We start from the raw sequence: 15,848 nt of genomic DNA, 5'->3' as shown, positions 1-15,848 counted from the left end.
TATGAGTCCTTTTAAAATTGATATTGTGAGATTTCCTCTCAAAGAATATATTTTAGAATGTTTTGGATCTCACCAAAACTTCCACTTGGGATCACAATGAGCAACTGAAAGTTAGAAGTTACTCTTGCACTTGAGAAGTGTCACGTGTCAGTGTCACCGTTCACTGTCGGTTGCACACATGAGCAGTGTAGAAGGAGAAAAATGGTTTAAAACCACTGACTGCTCTAGAACTTCAGAAGCAGGAGAACATCAGTCTTGATTGCCCTAGAATTAGGGCTTTGCATTCTCTCTCAGCTCATACCCTATAAATTCTGTTGATTCCTCCTTTAAAATATATCCAGAATCCTACCACTTTTAACCAGCTGCATCACTGGTTTTGGTTTGACTTCATATTATTTATTTAATTATCAGTATTGCAAGTGAGAAATGACAAAATGTACCTTTGAGAACCTGTCCATTTTTCTGTCTAGGGCATCACAGGAAAGCAGTGTTTTGTGTGGTTACTCACTCCCTCCCAGGTCTGATCCTCAGTTTTACAGAACTAGAAACTCAATCAACACACCCACAGTTTAAAATTTTAGGAGGCCTGACCCACCACAAACATATTCAGAAGAGGCTGATGAAATGTAGAATATTCAGTTGCTGATTGTTGGTTGGAAATTTAACTAGCCTCAGAGAATTATGTATCACATCAGCTACTCAGTGCCCCATTTCCACTGAAGGAAAATCTGCAGGCTTATCAGAAATAAACCTTACTAACAAGTAATTACATTATAATACATTATCACTTAGGAAGAGTGATTTCTGTAGTTTATTGTTCTAATTGGTGAGCCTGATCATCAGTTAATAAACTTGTTATCCATTACATAAAACTCAAACTTGAGCTAATGTAGCAAGAATACTAGCAAAATCGTCCAAGGGAAAAAAAACAACTATTTGTCCCTCCCTTCAGGCACAGTCAGTATCAACTGTTTGAGAAAAGGTTTATATTTATTTACTTTCTGGGGAGGAAATCCATTCTAATGTTTATTACTCTTCACACATTCCTTTTTCTCTCAGATAAGTCACTTTTGCTATATTCTAAACCTATTTCTTTGCTCAATTTTTTAAAAAATGGAAGGGATCTCCTTACCTTTTGTTGCCTTCCCCCTCCCCGCAAAAAAGTAATTGAAATGGCAAATGGTTGACTTTGAAAATTTGACTACTGAAATAAGTAAATATGAAATCATTTATTTAAAGAACAGTTAGAGCAGAAATAGGAAACTGTGATCTGACTTAATAAAGTCTAAAAACAAAGACCTAATTATTCTGTCTACATACTGTATATAGCCTGACCTACTACTCAACTAAAATTAACTTGGGCATCTAGTAGTGGGTCATGCAGGAGTTAAATCACCTGTAACTCTAAATAACTCAGCAAAGGACTCAGATTTAGGAGTTGCTAAGTATGAACAGGAACCTGGAATCACTAGTGTATTACACATTTAGAATATTTTAAAGCAAACCAAGATTGATGTTACAGAGTATGTTTTTATGGACCATTTGCTTTTCATATGCTTTTTATAAGTGACGAAAAAATTTTAAATGGAAGAGAAAATGTCAAACCTTCTAATTAAATGTTATACATATTTTCTTAAATAGTAACTTAAGTTTAATGAATATCACAGTAATGTCTGCAAATATTCAGATTTGCTCATTCAGAAAAAAAAATCAGTTTTCAGATATTTAGAAGATAATAAACTGCTTGGACATCTGTCTTATACACTTGTGAAGAACTTAGTCTTATTTTTGAGTCAGTGATCATTTTTTACCATGTAAGATGTTATAGTAGATAACTAGGTATATTATCTGTCTGCAAAGATCCAGTCTACACTAGGAAGGCTTTTGGATGATTTAGTATTATACATTAAATAATCATTTTAAAAATTCTTTCTTCTCTTCCATCTTTGTCTCTCCTATCACCTCTGAGGAAATCATAATTTTGGATTTCTGACTATTTTAGCAAATATCTGATAGATATGGCTTTATGGAGAAAAAATTCAGATTTGCTTTGAAATGTAGCGATGATAGCAGTGGTGTGAACCATTAGGAACTGGTAGTTTTATGGTCAGATTAATGCCTTCAATGGAGGTAAGACTAAAGAAAGTGGTGTGAAAGCAAAAATATGATTTAAGACCTCAAAGCATAAGAGTAAAACCAGAGAGGAGAACGAAGAATAGCACTATTATTTTAAGAATATGAATTTCTTTCTACAAGAAGGAAGGGGGCTGACTGGAATATAACTGTAATTGTTTGCTGTTTGACTGTAAGACCATAGAGCTGGCTGTAACTTCACTTTTGTCATGAGTTAGCCATGAACCAAATAGATGTTCTACATTGCTTATACCAAATAATGTTCTACACTGCTTTTTATTTGGCTCATTTGGCTACTTTAAAAGTAGTCTAAAGGAGGGCAAAAGGTGAAAGCAAGGAGACCATTTGGGAGGCTTTGCATGAATTTGAGGCAAGAGATGATTGTCAGTTGAAACAAGAAAAGTTCTAGGCAGTATGTAGGTTTGATTCCATTTGTACAAAAAAATCATATATATGGTATGTGCCGTGACATGCCATATAAAGTTTGATATACAACCAATATCTTTCGCTGGACAGTGGGACGGAGACTTTTACTTCATACATGTTTGTATCATCAGATTTTCTTTATACTAAGTGTATAATTCATTTGCAACAAAGTTAAACTTGTATAGAAAGATAATATAACAATATAGGAAGTTAGGGCAGTATATCATGAAATTACCCACAATCTCACTACACTAATTTTTATGTTTTCCATTACAATGTTTTTTCCCCTAAATATTTTAACAAGGTTGTATTTATATTTATAATCAATATGTAATTTTTGTATCCTTCTTTTGAAATTTAACATCACATAATAAATATTTTCCCATGTTGCTACATATACACACACACAATACATACACAGAAGTTCTACAAAGAGAAAATAATAAGATGCTTTTTACATGTGGACTCTAAATACGTAGTATCAAATTATAATAATTAGTTGAAACAAGTGTAGTTCTGTACTAATGAGCCATTGTTGCAAAGTAGCATTTTTGATAATAATATCTTAAATATGTGATTGGCTCTGTATTGACTTTTTCTTTAATTTTATGATGAAAGGACATTGTTGTGCTTATTATCAGTGTTAATAGTTTTCTACATAATTATGAGCAATGAGCATTTTAGATTTCACTTTAATTTCTAACCCCAGTTCCTTAAAAATAATGGACTTTCCTAATTCTCTTTATTTTTAGAATCATCTCTTCTTTTTTGGAAGTGGGGCATGGGGACCATTAGTAAGGATAACCATGGTTGCATAAGACACCATCCCTAAAATAAAGGTAGTCCCTTGTCTAAAATAGAGGTGGTGCTGTAGCCTCAGCTGTAATTTTAGTTGTATGGATAAGTTATCACAAAAATTTTCTTGAAGCAGTCTTTAATGTGCTGCTGCTGCTGCTGCTAAGTTGCTTCAGTCATGTCCGACTCTGTGCGACCCCATAGCCGGCAGCCCACCAGGCTCCCCCGTCCCTGGGATAACATGTCTAGTTCTTTCAAGTGAAAAATCTAAAATTCACACTAGATGGCGCTCTTAAGCTAATGCTTGGTTTATCTTTTAAACATTTGTCCCTATTAAACAATCTGGTAAATATAATAGCCCCAACATTTTTCAGTTTAAGCCATTTTTAAATGGCAGCAGTGACTTAGGCTCCTAGTTATTACCTTAATTTTTTGTACCTTAGTTTTAAATGGAGTATAAGCATGAGGAGAGGGGTCTTATATGGATTACAATTACATATGCTTCAAAAACTAGATTTACCTTGGTATTCTAGAAATGTTTAACTTCATAACGTTTTTAGAAAAAGGCAGTGACCAAACATACAGAAGAGCATTTGCTAATCATGTAACACTTGCGTTCTATTTGTACTGGTGTGGGTTGCCACTTCCTTCTCCAGGGGATCTTTCCCAAACCTGGGTCTCCTGCATTGCAGGCTGGTTCTTTACAGACTGAGCCACCAGGGAAACCCGATTCCATTTGTAGGCTAGGGAATTTGTTGCCAGTTTGTGCAAATTGAAGAATGTTTGTCTTTTTCTCTGTTCAGATTGTTCCTCATGTGGTTAATCTGGTTCATTCCTTCAAAAGTGATGGCCTGCCTTCCAGTACAGCCTTCCTAGTGCAGTTAACAGAACTGATTCACTGTATGATGTATCACTACTCTGGATTTCCAGATCTCTACGAACCCATCCTGGAGGCAATAAAGGTATGATGGCAGTTGCACCAGTGTCTGTGGAGCTGCAGCCTATGATGTGATAGATGAACGCGATGAAACATTCCTATAACCAGCTATTCAATTTTCTTTTTTATGGAAATGTGCGTTTTGTTTGAAAAATGCAACTGGAACCGTGGTTCAATAATTCTTAGTGATGTCTTTCTTATGTGCTATTACTCTCCAAATTAATAATCATATTTCTTCAGTTCTACAGTGCCAACAATGATAAGGCATATCTTTAAATTCGTAACAGCTTTGGAGGAAATTTGTTTTAAAAAATGATATATTAAGCTGATATGTACATAAGTTGCTTCCCAATATCAGAAATGTCAAAATATGTAAGATACATCTTAGATTCAAAGGAAGGCATTGTAATTACAGTATTTGACCTCTGTTTCTTCTCTGATTTTTATTTCATTTTTGCTATGGATTGTTCATGAATGTTCATATATCTTAGAATCTTTACTTGAATTATTTGTGAACTCACTGTTTTTCAACTGTGTGTGGATACTGGATCTGAAAAGCATTGATTCTGTTTGTCTTGAAAAATGGGTCACAGATAGCACACTTTCCTCTTAGTAAATGTATTGCTTAATCAGGGAACAGCAAAATAATTGGAGAACTTCCTTCAGCTAGATGTGTTCAGAAGTCATTAGAAATCAGTTCTATTGATAATGTTCCTTTTTGAGATCTGAAATAAAGTATAAGGTCTCATTATCTTTACTTCTGTATCTGAAATGAATACAAAGCATATTCTTTCTACTGTAGAGTTTCTAGTTAGACTTAGAATGAGTTTGGATGAGGCCAAAACACAAAACTGTTCAGCAAAGAAGGTATACTACTGGTATGACCCTTGGACACTTCAGAAGTAACTGTCTTTATTTATAAAAGATTTTTGTCATGGATTTGATAGCAATATTAACCTCTTCCTGCAATGTTGCTGTGTCCATAGATGAAAGCTACTGCTGTTGTAAAATGTCATTCTTCACCACTAAAAGCTGAAAATTCTGATAACTGAAGTAGGCTCAGTTTGCACAGATCTCCCTGTTAAACTATGGGAAGCATTTTCTATTAGATGTCAACAATAACAATAAAATCAAAAGATTAAAATTCCTCCAGAAAGTATTTTCTGAGGTTTAAGTACTTTAGGTGGTAACAGCAGTCCAAAAAAGCCTTCAAGATTTTGCCCCAGCTTTCCTTAGTCTCCAGTACTCCACTCATGCTTGAAAACCACTGACACGGAACATTTTCTCTCATATGTCACAAAGCGGGGAAGAAACTGTACCTTGTAATAATTTTCTCTATGGTTAAACATGAGATGGAGTTTTGTGTTTTAAAGTCAGAGGTCATTGTGCTTAGATACTTCCATTTTTCATCCTCTGACTACTTTGAGATTTCATTTCTAAGGGTTGACACTGGGTAAATATTAGTAGTGAATGATAAAGAGATATTTCTTATTTTACTATGAACTCTGAAAGCAAATTGTGTGCTACGTCCTCATTCTACAGACTTTGAATAGCACTGCCGCATATTCTCTGATGGCAGAGGTTTATTTTGAAAATATTTTGCTGGCAAATAGGAAGTAGAAATAGTTCAAATGTGACTTGAGTTCCTATTTCTTGAGTATTCCTCAGCTTGATAAACTCTAGGAGATATTTATTCATTTTTGGAGATCATTATTTTTGCCATGTACTGTGATTTTTCTTGACTATCAGTGATGTCAAAACTAAATGGGAAAAGAGAAAGATTAAATGTCAGTGGAAGAATCTTCTTTATGGTGTTAATAACAAAAAATAGTTTATATTTTATACTACTTTTCCTCTTTATGATCTACAGGATTTCCCTAAGCCCAGTGAAGAGAAGATTAAATTGATTCTCAATCAAAGTGCCTGGACTTCTCAATCCAATTCTTTGGCATCTTGCTTGTCTAGACTTTCTGGAAAATCTGAAACTGGGAAAACTGGTCTTATTAATCTAGGGAATACATGTTATATGAACAGTGTTATACAAGCATTGTTTATGGCCACAGAGTAAGTTTAAATTTGAACTTTTAAAAAATTTTTCATTTTAACTGTAGAAATTGATGCATGCTGATGAAATATAAGATGGTGAGATTGTCTTCAAATTATTTCTTATATATGGCAGAACAAATATTAATATTTTCATATAATTGCCTTATTCAGAAATGAAATTGCTTTTAGTGCCTGGACCTATTAAAATGCTAATTTATATAAATTATACTTCATGTCTATATTATTTATTTCATTTAGAGTCTTTCAATTGCTCTGACTTGATATTTATTAATATATCAGAGGAAGTGATTGAACTTATTTCACAGAATTTAAGGGTCCTCAAGTATTAATTTGTTATTATCCTGTAAGACTGATTTTTTTTTTTTAACCTGTATATCTTCTGAAGTGGTCATATTTAGTTTTTTCTGCTTGTAGGTATTTTGCTGTTTGTTTCTCAGATCAATAACTTCTTCACTGCCCTTAAAGAAATTCAAGCTGTGCTTCCCATCCCAAGTTGATAGATACTGAACAGATGTATAACAGACATGTTCCTTTGTCGTCTTACAGATTTACTTTCAAATACATTTTCTTTCGCAGCCAAGCAAATAGGAAATCAGTGGCTGTTAGCTATGTGAATGCAATCTGTAAAGGAACAAAATAGTGAACTTTTCCTGAAGGCAAAAACCTGGTTGAATTTTTCTCTTCTATACCAATAGGATATTCATGGAACTTGACCAAAGATGTTTACAAATTGAATTTTAGGCCTTTGTAAGTTTTTATGCCTTCCTAGAGGTATCACAGGAAAAGGAGAAGGAAATGAACCTTTCCCACTCCAGTACTCTTGCCTGGAAAATCCCATAGATGAAGGAGCCTGGTGCTGCAGTCCCTGGGGTCACTGCGAGTCGGACACGACTGAGTGGCTTTGCTTTCACTTTTCACTTTCATCATTGGAGAAGGAAATGGCAAACCACTCCAGTGTTCTTGCCTGGAGAATCTCAGGGACAGAGGAGCCTGGTGGGCTTCTGTCTATGGGGTTGCACAGAGTCGGACACGACTGACGCGACTTAGCAGCAGCAGCAGCAGCAGCAGCAGAGGTATCACACCTGGAGCAGGGTTTGGCAGCCCACTTCAGTATTATTGCCTGGAGAATCCCATAGACAGAGGAGCCTGGAGGGCTGCGGTGTGGGATTGCAAAGAGTCGGACATGACTGAGCGATTGATCACAGAGGAATCATAAACTAAAAGCTGAAGAGTTTAGCTTTATTTTCTTTCCTGGCCTCAATATATACAATCAAAACTAAGGTGTTTTCATTTGGTCTAGTGGTTCGTTTGTTTTTAGGAATTTTTTCTTGTGTTCTAAGAAAATATTTATTCATAGACACAACTGATACTAGGCATAAAACCAAAATAATCCATGTCTTACCACCAGAGGTCATCTAATCCAGCCATCTCATTTTACAAATGATAGAGAAAGCAAAAACTCAAAGCAGTTATAACTGACAGCTACAATTAAAAGAGCACATCTTATTTTATAGCAGCCAATACTATCTCAGAATAGGCAGACAGCATATTTTATTTCTTTGGTAATATGTAAATTCTTAAATAAATCTAGGAGTACATAAAATAAAAATCAGACATTCCCATAGGTTTCTGTTAATAGTTTTGCTTGCATTGTTCCAGACCTATTTTTTGTATAGTGATAAGATTTATCTAGTATAAAACAAATGCGTTGGTTTTTAAAAATATGTTTACAAAGAATCTTGTTTATTCTTTTCCAGCCACTTATTTTTTTTCTTTTGATGATTTTATATTGGAAATAGTCCCATGTTAGTGTAATGACAGAGCTATGTCATTCTGAGTAAATAGATGTGCCATAGTTAATTTAATCATCTTCCTAATGATGAATATTAGGTTGTGTTGCTTATAATTAACATATGCCTATGATATAGAGGCTATTCTTTGAATAGGGTGTGCCATATTGGTCTCCAGAAAGGTTATAGCATTTGAACTTGCATACTAATACATGATTGTACCTATGACCCCATACCTTTAGCAGTACTTGATAAAATCAGTATTAAAAAATCTTTCCAATCTGGACGACAGTGTCTTTGTGCATCTTGGCTGACCTTTACAGTTTTTTGTCCTCTCTAGTATCTTTGTTCACTTGTGTCTCTTTTCTGAATGACCTTTTCTTTCCGTTGCACACCTTTCTGTTGGGTCCTTTTCTTTTTCCTACTGATTTATCCTGGATGTATATGTGCTTTCTTCCCATCAGAATGATACATTTATCAAGTGTTTTGTTTGCAATTTTTTATTTTATGTAGACAGATCTATTTATCATTTATAGGTTCTGAATTCTAGGACACCTTCCCCTCCAAAATCCCTTTACCCCCTTTTCTTCTGTTAAATACTTCAGTATTTTCATATTTTATATTTAGCTCATTACTTCTCTGTGGCATCTGTAATGATATGAAATCTTGTTTAATTCCATTTTTTTCCCAAAAGGATACCAAATTGTTCTATACTGTTTTTTGAAGTTTCTTCTTTTCCCATTCAGCACTAGTACTACATTCTTTAAAACTCTTAACTTTATCATAGTTTTGATGACAGGACATTTTTTTATATTTCATGAGTTGAAAGAATTTAAAAGTTGTTTACTCAAGTTATTAGTTAATAGCTTCATCTCTTTCTATTTGCACCATTTTCTTTCTTCTTCACTACATTGTAGGCAGTGACTTTGCTAGGTAAAGGGCCTTCAGGTAAGTGAAATTTTACTTTAAGGATAATAACTTGAACTAACTTCCCTTTAGCTTTTAAAAAGTGCATCATGTGTACACATGTAGACAAAAAATCATTATATGTTACTATCTTTCAGTTTCAGGAGACAAGTATTATCTTTAAATCTAAATGGGTGCAATTCATTAATGAAAAAATTACAGCATCTTTTTGCCTTTTTGGCTCATACACAGGTGAGTGTAAGTGTGTATAGTATGTATATGTTAACTGAATTGATAATCTTCTTTAAACTTCACATTATATCAAATTTGATGAACCTTTTTAACTGAAGAAATAATATATCTCTCTCCCAGCACAACAGATCTGCATAGAAATCTAAAGAGATACTGCCTAAAATCAGGATATGCCCTAAGTTCTTACTTCTCCCTTCTACTTTCCATTCTTGTAGATGAATATTTTACTGACCCATTATTCTAATTATTATAGGTAAAATTTGATTTCCTATCAAAAATTAGCTCGTTCATGAAGAAATATTTTAAAATGCATCTTTAATTTAAGTTTATAGATATTAATTTGGTAGATTTTCATAGTAATGAACAATTTAACATGAATAATTAAAATAATTTTGTGGCATCTTGGCTTTTTTTCCCTCCCGTTTCTAATGTATATATCCTTTCATTATGACTAAACTTTTGAACTTAATGGATAAACTGTTTATCTGTTAAAAGTTATGGAGCTTAAAATTTTGTGATCTTTTATGTCCACAAATTAATCCAAGGAAATAAGTTTATGCTAACAGCAAGAACGTCATGTAAATAGCCATTTATTGAGAGATAAAATATGAAGTCTGATAAGCATTCAGAAAGGAATCCTTATGCTCAAGGAACTTGTACTTTTAAGTTTTGAGTAATACCTATGAATAATACAAATCGTTTATAAATAATATTTTCTGGTTTTACTGTTTTCATTTCACAGAGGTCTAAAGGAATAGGTAGTTACAGCCAGAAGAGAAGATAGATTTAGAATTGATGGAATTGAGTTGTTAGGAATGCTTTGTTTCCTATCTACAAGCTGAGAAATATCTCAAGTATAACTTCTTAAATGGAAGGAATCAAGATTGACATGAGTGATGGCCTGAAATACTCAGAGGATCATTTTACTGTTCTCTACCTGGAGGAAATATGTTCACAAATTTAACACCTCAGGACCAAAGGAGATGAAATCTCCTCCCTGCAACTTCCAAACATTGTTTTCTTGTAAATGGATGTATGTACTTGCTGTATTTACTGTATGTTATATAGAGTTTGCCCTTGAACATCACAGTCGAACTGCAAAGGTTCACTTACACATGGATTTTTTTCAATAAATATGTACTACAGTACTACATAATCCATGTCTGAGTCCACAGATACAGAACCACAGATATGGTGGGCCTATTGTAAAGTTATACACAAGTTTTTGACTAAGCAGAGGGTCAGCACCCCTAACCCCATGTTGTTCAATGGTCAGCTATATAACATGTATGCATATGGTAGGTGTGTGTGTATCTATGTGTACATGTGTAGAAATAAATACATTATATATACTATATTAACTTAAGTCAGAGCTATTAGGAAAAAGCCTTAGGAGTCTTCCATATTCCCAACAAAAAAACAATTAACAAGAGAACCTAATTAAACTTCTGCCATAGTTGAGACCCTGTCTGACAAGTAGATTAGGTAGGTAGATTTACCCTATATGATTTAAAAGGCTTTTATTCTCATAATTAATAAAGCTATTATGTATTGAGCATTTAAATTAGTCACTTTCACTTTTCACTTTCATGCATTGGAGAAGGCAATGGCAACCCACTCCAGTGTTCTTGCCTGGAGAATCCCAGGGACGGGGGAGCCTGGTGGGCTGCCATCTATGGGGTCACACAGAATCGGACACAACTGAAGCGACTTAGCAGCAGCAGCAGCTCCTGTGCTAGGTGGTTTACATATATTATCTCTTAATCCTCAAAATCAATCTGTGAGGTAATAAGGTAGTGTCCCCATTTTACAGGTAAAGAAACAGGGCTTACATGACCTGCTTTCATGGCCATGCAAACAAGTGGCAAGACTGGAATATGAATCAAATGATTTCTGAAACCCATTGCAAACAATCCACCAAATTCCTTTTCTTCAAAATGCCATAAACACACCTATTTTGATAGAAATGTTTTCCTTAACTGAGAACCCTGTCATATATACCACAAATACTCAAATTCTAAATTTTCAAGTTATAATCACAACTTTGTAGATGTCTTTTTCAGTTCTTTTTTTGTTGTGGCAAAATCTAGGATTTCAGCCTACCTTGCTTTAAAGTCCACAAGCAATCACTTCACTAAACTGCTCCTATGCTAAAACAAATAAAGTTAGGAAAGTTCCTGACCAGTGTGTTTATATTCCATACATTTATGACATGTGTTCCCAGTCAAAGAAATTTTCACCTAAAATCAGTATGCATGGCTCTTTAGAGTATGTCCCTTATTAATCCAAAATATATATCCACTAACTTTTTTTTTTCAGATATTTTTTTAAATTGTGGATTCAAGCACATCAGAGAGATAAGGGCAGAAGCACTGTATTAAGTTAAAGAGACTTGGGGTCTGATAAAAATCCCCTCTGCTACTAGTTGAGCTATATGACCTTGGGCACATCACATACTTTCTCTAGATCTTATTTCTGATCTGCAGAATGAGAAGTTATGACTGAAAGTTACCTAAATGTATTTGTTTGGTCTTTTGTAGTAAAGGTTAAGCCCATGTAATTGTAGTAATCTTTATTAAACATTATATATTAAGATTTAGGTATTTAGCTCATGATGTGAGAATCACTTCTTTGTGTTTTCTCGATCAACAGAGAGAAGCATATGCACCTCGGATATTCTTTGAGGCTTCCAGACCTCCATGGTTTACCCCCAGATCACAACAAGACTGTTCTGAATACCTCAGGTTTCTACTAGACAGGTAAAAAGTATTTCTAGAGCTGTGATTTGAATTAGTTCTTTCTTAACAGATTATTTCTACCGAATATTGTTTTTACCTTTAAAGACATTATTTCTAATGTTAAACTCTAAAATGCCTTGCATTTATTGTATTTTTTTAGGTGTTTTTAATTTAGTTTCTTTTTTAAATTTTCTTACTTTAGCTGTTCTCAAAGTGTAGTACAAGAACCCCTAGGGGTTCCCAAAACACTTTCAGGGGTCTTTCCCTTTCTGACTGCATATCTGTGTATCTGTAGTTAAGGCCAGATTTTCTTCATATGCCTCATCCAAAACAACAGAGCACAATAGACTGAATGCAGAGCAGATACAAGGATCCAGCCTGCCTTCTGTTTAGCCAGATGCTTGAAATATTTGCAAAATGAGCCATTCTTCTCACTAAATTTTTTTGGGTTTAGAAAATATAACTGTTTTTCATTTAAAAATGTTATTTATATTAGCATGTAATGAGTTTATTATTTATTATTATGTAGCACTTTATTACTTTTATTCTCAGTTTTTGAATACAGTAAATATTGATAGATACAACCACATACATGATAGCTCTCAGGTTCCTCGGTTATTTTTAAGAGTATAAAGGCATTCTGAGATAACAAAATTTAATAACTTCACCTTTAGACCAACTGATAATTAGGTGGGTTTGATAAATTTTATTGTCTTCTTCCCCCTTAGGTAATAAAACCTATTGTTTCCTGGTCTTTGCCTCCTTTCTGGAATGTAAATGACTAGTAAAGTTAGTTGAACCCAACATGTGCAACATGTTCTTCCCATTCAACAAGGATACGTTGAGTAGTTTCTTTGTGCCAGGCTTTCTATGAGATGCCAGGCAGACAAAGATCTATAAGGCAGTTAGTGGGTATATACGGTATAAGTGCTATAAAATAGCAGTATGACCAAAGTGTAGTGAGAATATAGGTCAGGAACAATCCCTGAGTTATCTTCTGATCTACATTCTCGAACTGTTTGATAAAGGGTTATCTGGTTTAAAGGAGGAGAAACTTTATTTTTTAAATAAGCATTATATTTGATAAGAATAATTTGGCTATTTATATAAGCCAAGCCACTCATATTTTTGAGTAGAACTGACATTTAAATGTAAGCCAAGTAGCTATATAATGATATACTCTCCTGCAGGCTCCATGAAGAAGAAAAGATCTTGAAAGTTCAGTCCTCACACAAGTCTTCTGAAAGTCCAGGATGCAGTGAAACTTCTTTACAGGAGGTAGCCAATAAAGCAGCTGTCCTAACAGAGACCCATTGCACAAGTGACGGTGAGAAGACGCTAATTGAAAAAATGTTTGGAGGAAAACTGCGAACTCATATTTGTTGTCTGAACTGCAGGAGTACCTCACAGAAAGTGGAAGCCTTTACAGATCTTTCACTGGCCTTTTGTCCTTCCTCTTCCGTGGAAAACTTGTCTTTTCAAGATCCAGCATCATCACCCAGTACACAAGATGATGGCCTAACACAGGCCAGCGGGCCTGGTCCTTCAAAAGAACCAGGAGTCTGTAACGCGTCAGCAGTTGCCATTGCCTGCGACTCAGTTATGAATGAAAGAATGGTTGACAGTCCTGATGAGTTCTGCTGTACTGAGGACACTTCTGTCCCTAATGACTCTAGCAAGATGCTTGTTAATAAAGATGTACCTCAGAAACCAGGAGGTGAAACCACACCTTCAGTGACTGACTTATTAAATTATTTTTTGGCTCCAGAGATTCTTACTGGTGACAACCAGTATTATTGTGAAAACTGTGCCTCTCTGCAGAATGCCGAGAAAACTATGCAAATCACAGAGGAACCTGAATACCTTATCCTTACTCTCTTAAGATTTTCATATGATCAGAAGTATCATGTGAGAAGAAAAATACTAGACAATGTGTCACTGCCACTGGTTTTGGAGTTGCCAGTTAAAAGAACTCCTTTCTCTTCATTGTCAGAAAGTTGGTCTCTAGATGTTGACTTCACTGACATTAGTGAGAATCTAGCTAAAAAGTTAAAGCCTTCTGGGACTGAAGAAGCTTGCTCCCCAAAATTGGTGCCCTATCTCTTGAGTTCTGTGGTCGTTCACTCTGGTGTGTCCTCAGAAAGTGGGCATTACTATTCTTATGCCAGAAACGTCACAGGAACAGAGTCCTCCTGCCAGATGTGCCCCCAGCCTGAAACTCTGGCGTTTTCCTCCTCCCGGAATCACTTACTAGGGAGAGAGAGTCCCACTGTAGTGATTGAACAGGACTTGGAAAATAAGGACATGTCAAAAGAATGGTTTTTATTTAATGACAGCCGAGTGACGTTTACTTCATTTCAGTCAGTCCAGAAAATTACGAGTAGGTTTCCCAAGGATACAGCTTATGTACTTTTGTATAAGAGACAGAACAGTACTAATGGTTTAAATGGTAATAATTCAACCACTGGACTCTGGGTAAATGGAGACCCACCTCTACAGAAAGAACTAATGGATGCTATAACAAAAGACAATAAACTATATTTACAGGTAAGTTGGAAATATAGTCATCATTTGTGGAATATATTTAAACAGTTGATAAATGGTTGAATGCTTGCCTTAATTTTGAAATCCACCTTTACACTTCCTAGGAATTTACAAAGTGGTGATTTTGAAATTTGAATCTGGGTTCATATGAAATGGGTTCAACCTTTATAACTAAATTTTCTTACTTGCTAATATTATGAATTAGTTATGGAGAGTCACAATTAGATGCAGTATAGAAGCCCTTCTTTGTTTTCAATTAGAAAAGATCTGATCATTATAAAATCATGCCATTCAGAAATTTAATGTTTAATAAATTTAATAAGAATAAAGTCAGAAGTTTAATAAAATGGAAATGTTTTCCTCTTCCTTTTAGTTCCACCTGCCAGGGGAAACAACTGCTAAATTTGTATTTATTTCTTCTTGACCTTTGTACAAATATTTTAAGAACTATTTATTGACAAGTGGTTAAAAGGAGACTAAAAGGTAGAATATGTACACAACAGATGTTTGTATTCTTTAAGGACCTGATAGGTAGAATCAAGGCAATAATACAACAGTAAAGAAAACTATGGAATAAGGATTTCATATGAGCTGAATTTACTTATAAATATACTTTTCACAAAGATTTTTCTTACTTTAAACTTAATATAGACCTTGCTGAAAGTATTTTTCTTTGAAACCTGCCAGCTTGCTATCAACATAAAAGACCAACAGTAAATAGGAGTTAAAACTGTAGGTGTATTACAAACACACCAAATGATTTTATGAGTTTAAATATGTAAGTTTCTAAAAATTTTGTGTTACAGACTCTTAAAAGATTCAGAATAAGAGAAAAAACAGTACTGATTTTGGGGAAAGTTTACTGTATTATGAAATATTCAAATAATGATACATGATACATTTTTAAAGGAGTATGGCAGTGTTCCAGCATTACACAGAAACAATACATTTTGCAGGAAAAAAAAATAAGAAGCTCAGAATATTCCTTATTCACTACCAGAAAGGCTTATGATCAAGGTAATAGAATATATTCAACCATGTACTTCTTGCTAGATATCAAATAAGCCATTAGATAGGAATCATCAGGATTCTTGAACATTGGAAAGATGGAGTGAGGGTAAGAAGGTAAGGTTGAAACAGAATTTCTACAATATAAAATATGAAAATAAGGCCCAGTGCAATCTTGACTTTTGAAATATATAAAAACTACTCTCATTTCTATAATTGGAATGCCAAAAACTTACCCCATTACATCCTATT

At 34.4% G+C, this 15,848-nt stretch overlaps 1 protein-coding gene across 1 annotated transcript in view; it reads left to right on the top strand.

Annotated features, from left to right (window-relative positions):
• Window positions 1-15,848, top strand: part of USP38 (ubiquitin specific peptidase 38) — a 32,401-nt gene that overhangs the window by 11,845 nt on the left and 4,708 nt on the right. Inside the window, exons 5-9 of the mRNA XM_086346582.1 lie at window positions 4,158-4,316; window positions 6,162-6,355; window positions 9,213-9,306; window positions 11,959-12,065; window positions 13,235-14,591. Of these exons, the coding sequence (XP_086202708.1) occupies window positions 4,158-4,316; window positions 6,162-6,355; window positions 9,213-9,306; window positions 11,959-12,065; window positions 13,235-14,591 (1,911 nt within the window). The remainder of the gene's footprint in view (window positions 1-4,157; window positions 4,317-6,161; window positions 6,356-9,212; window positions 9,307-11,958; window positions 12,066-13,234; window positions 14,592-15,848) is intronic.

The sequence above is a fragment of the Bos grunniens genome, chromosome 17 (genome assembly GCF_055505025.1).
Source record: "Bos grunniens cultivar Pamir isolate PY7600 chromosome 17, Bosgru_T2T1.0, whole genome shotgun sequence".
NCBI classification, from domain to species: domain Eukaryota; kingdom Metazoa; phylum Chordata; class Mammalia; order Artiodactyla; family Bovidae; genus Bos; species Bos grunniens.
The sequence above is the reverse complement of the archived record's forward strand: the minus strand, read 5'-3'. Positions and strand labels throughout refer to the sequence as shown.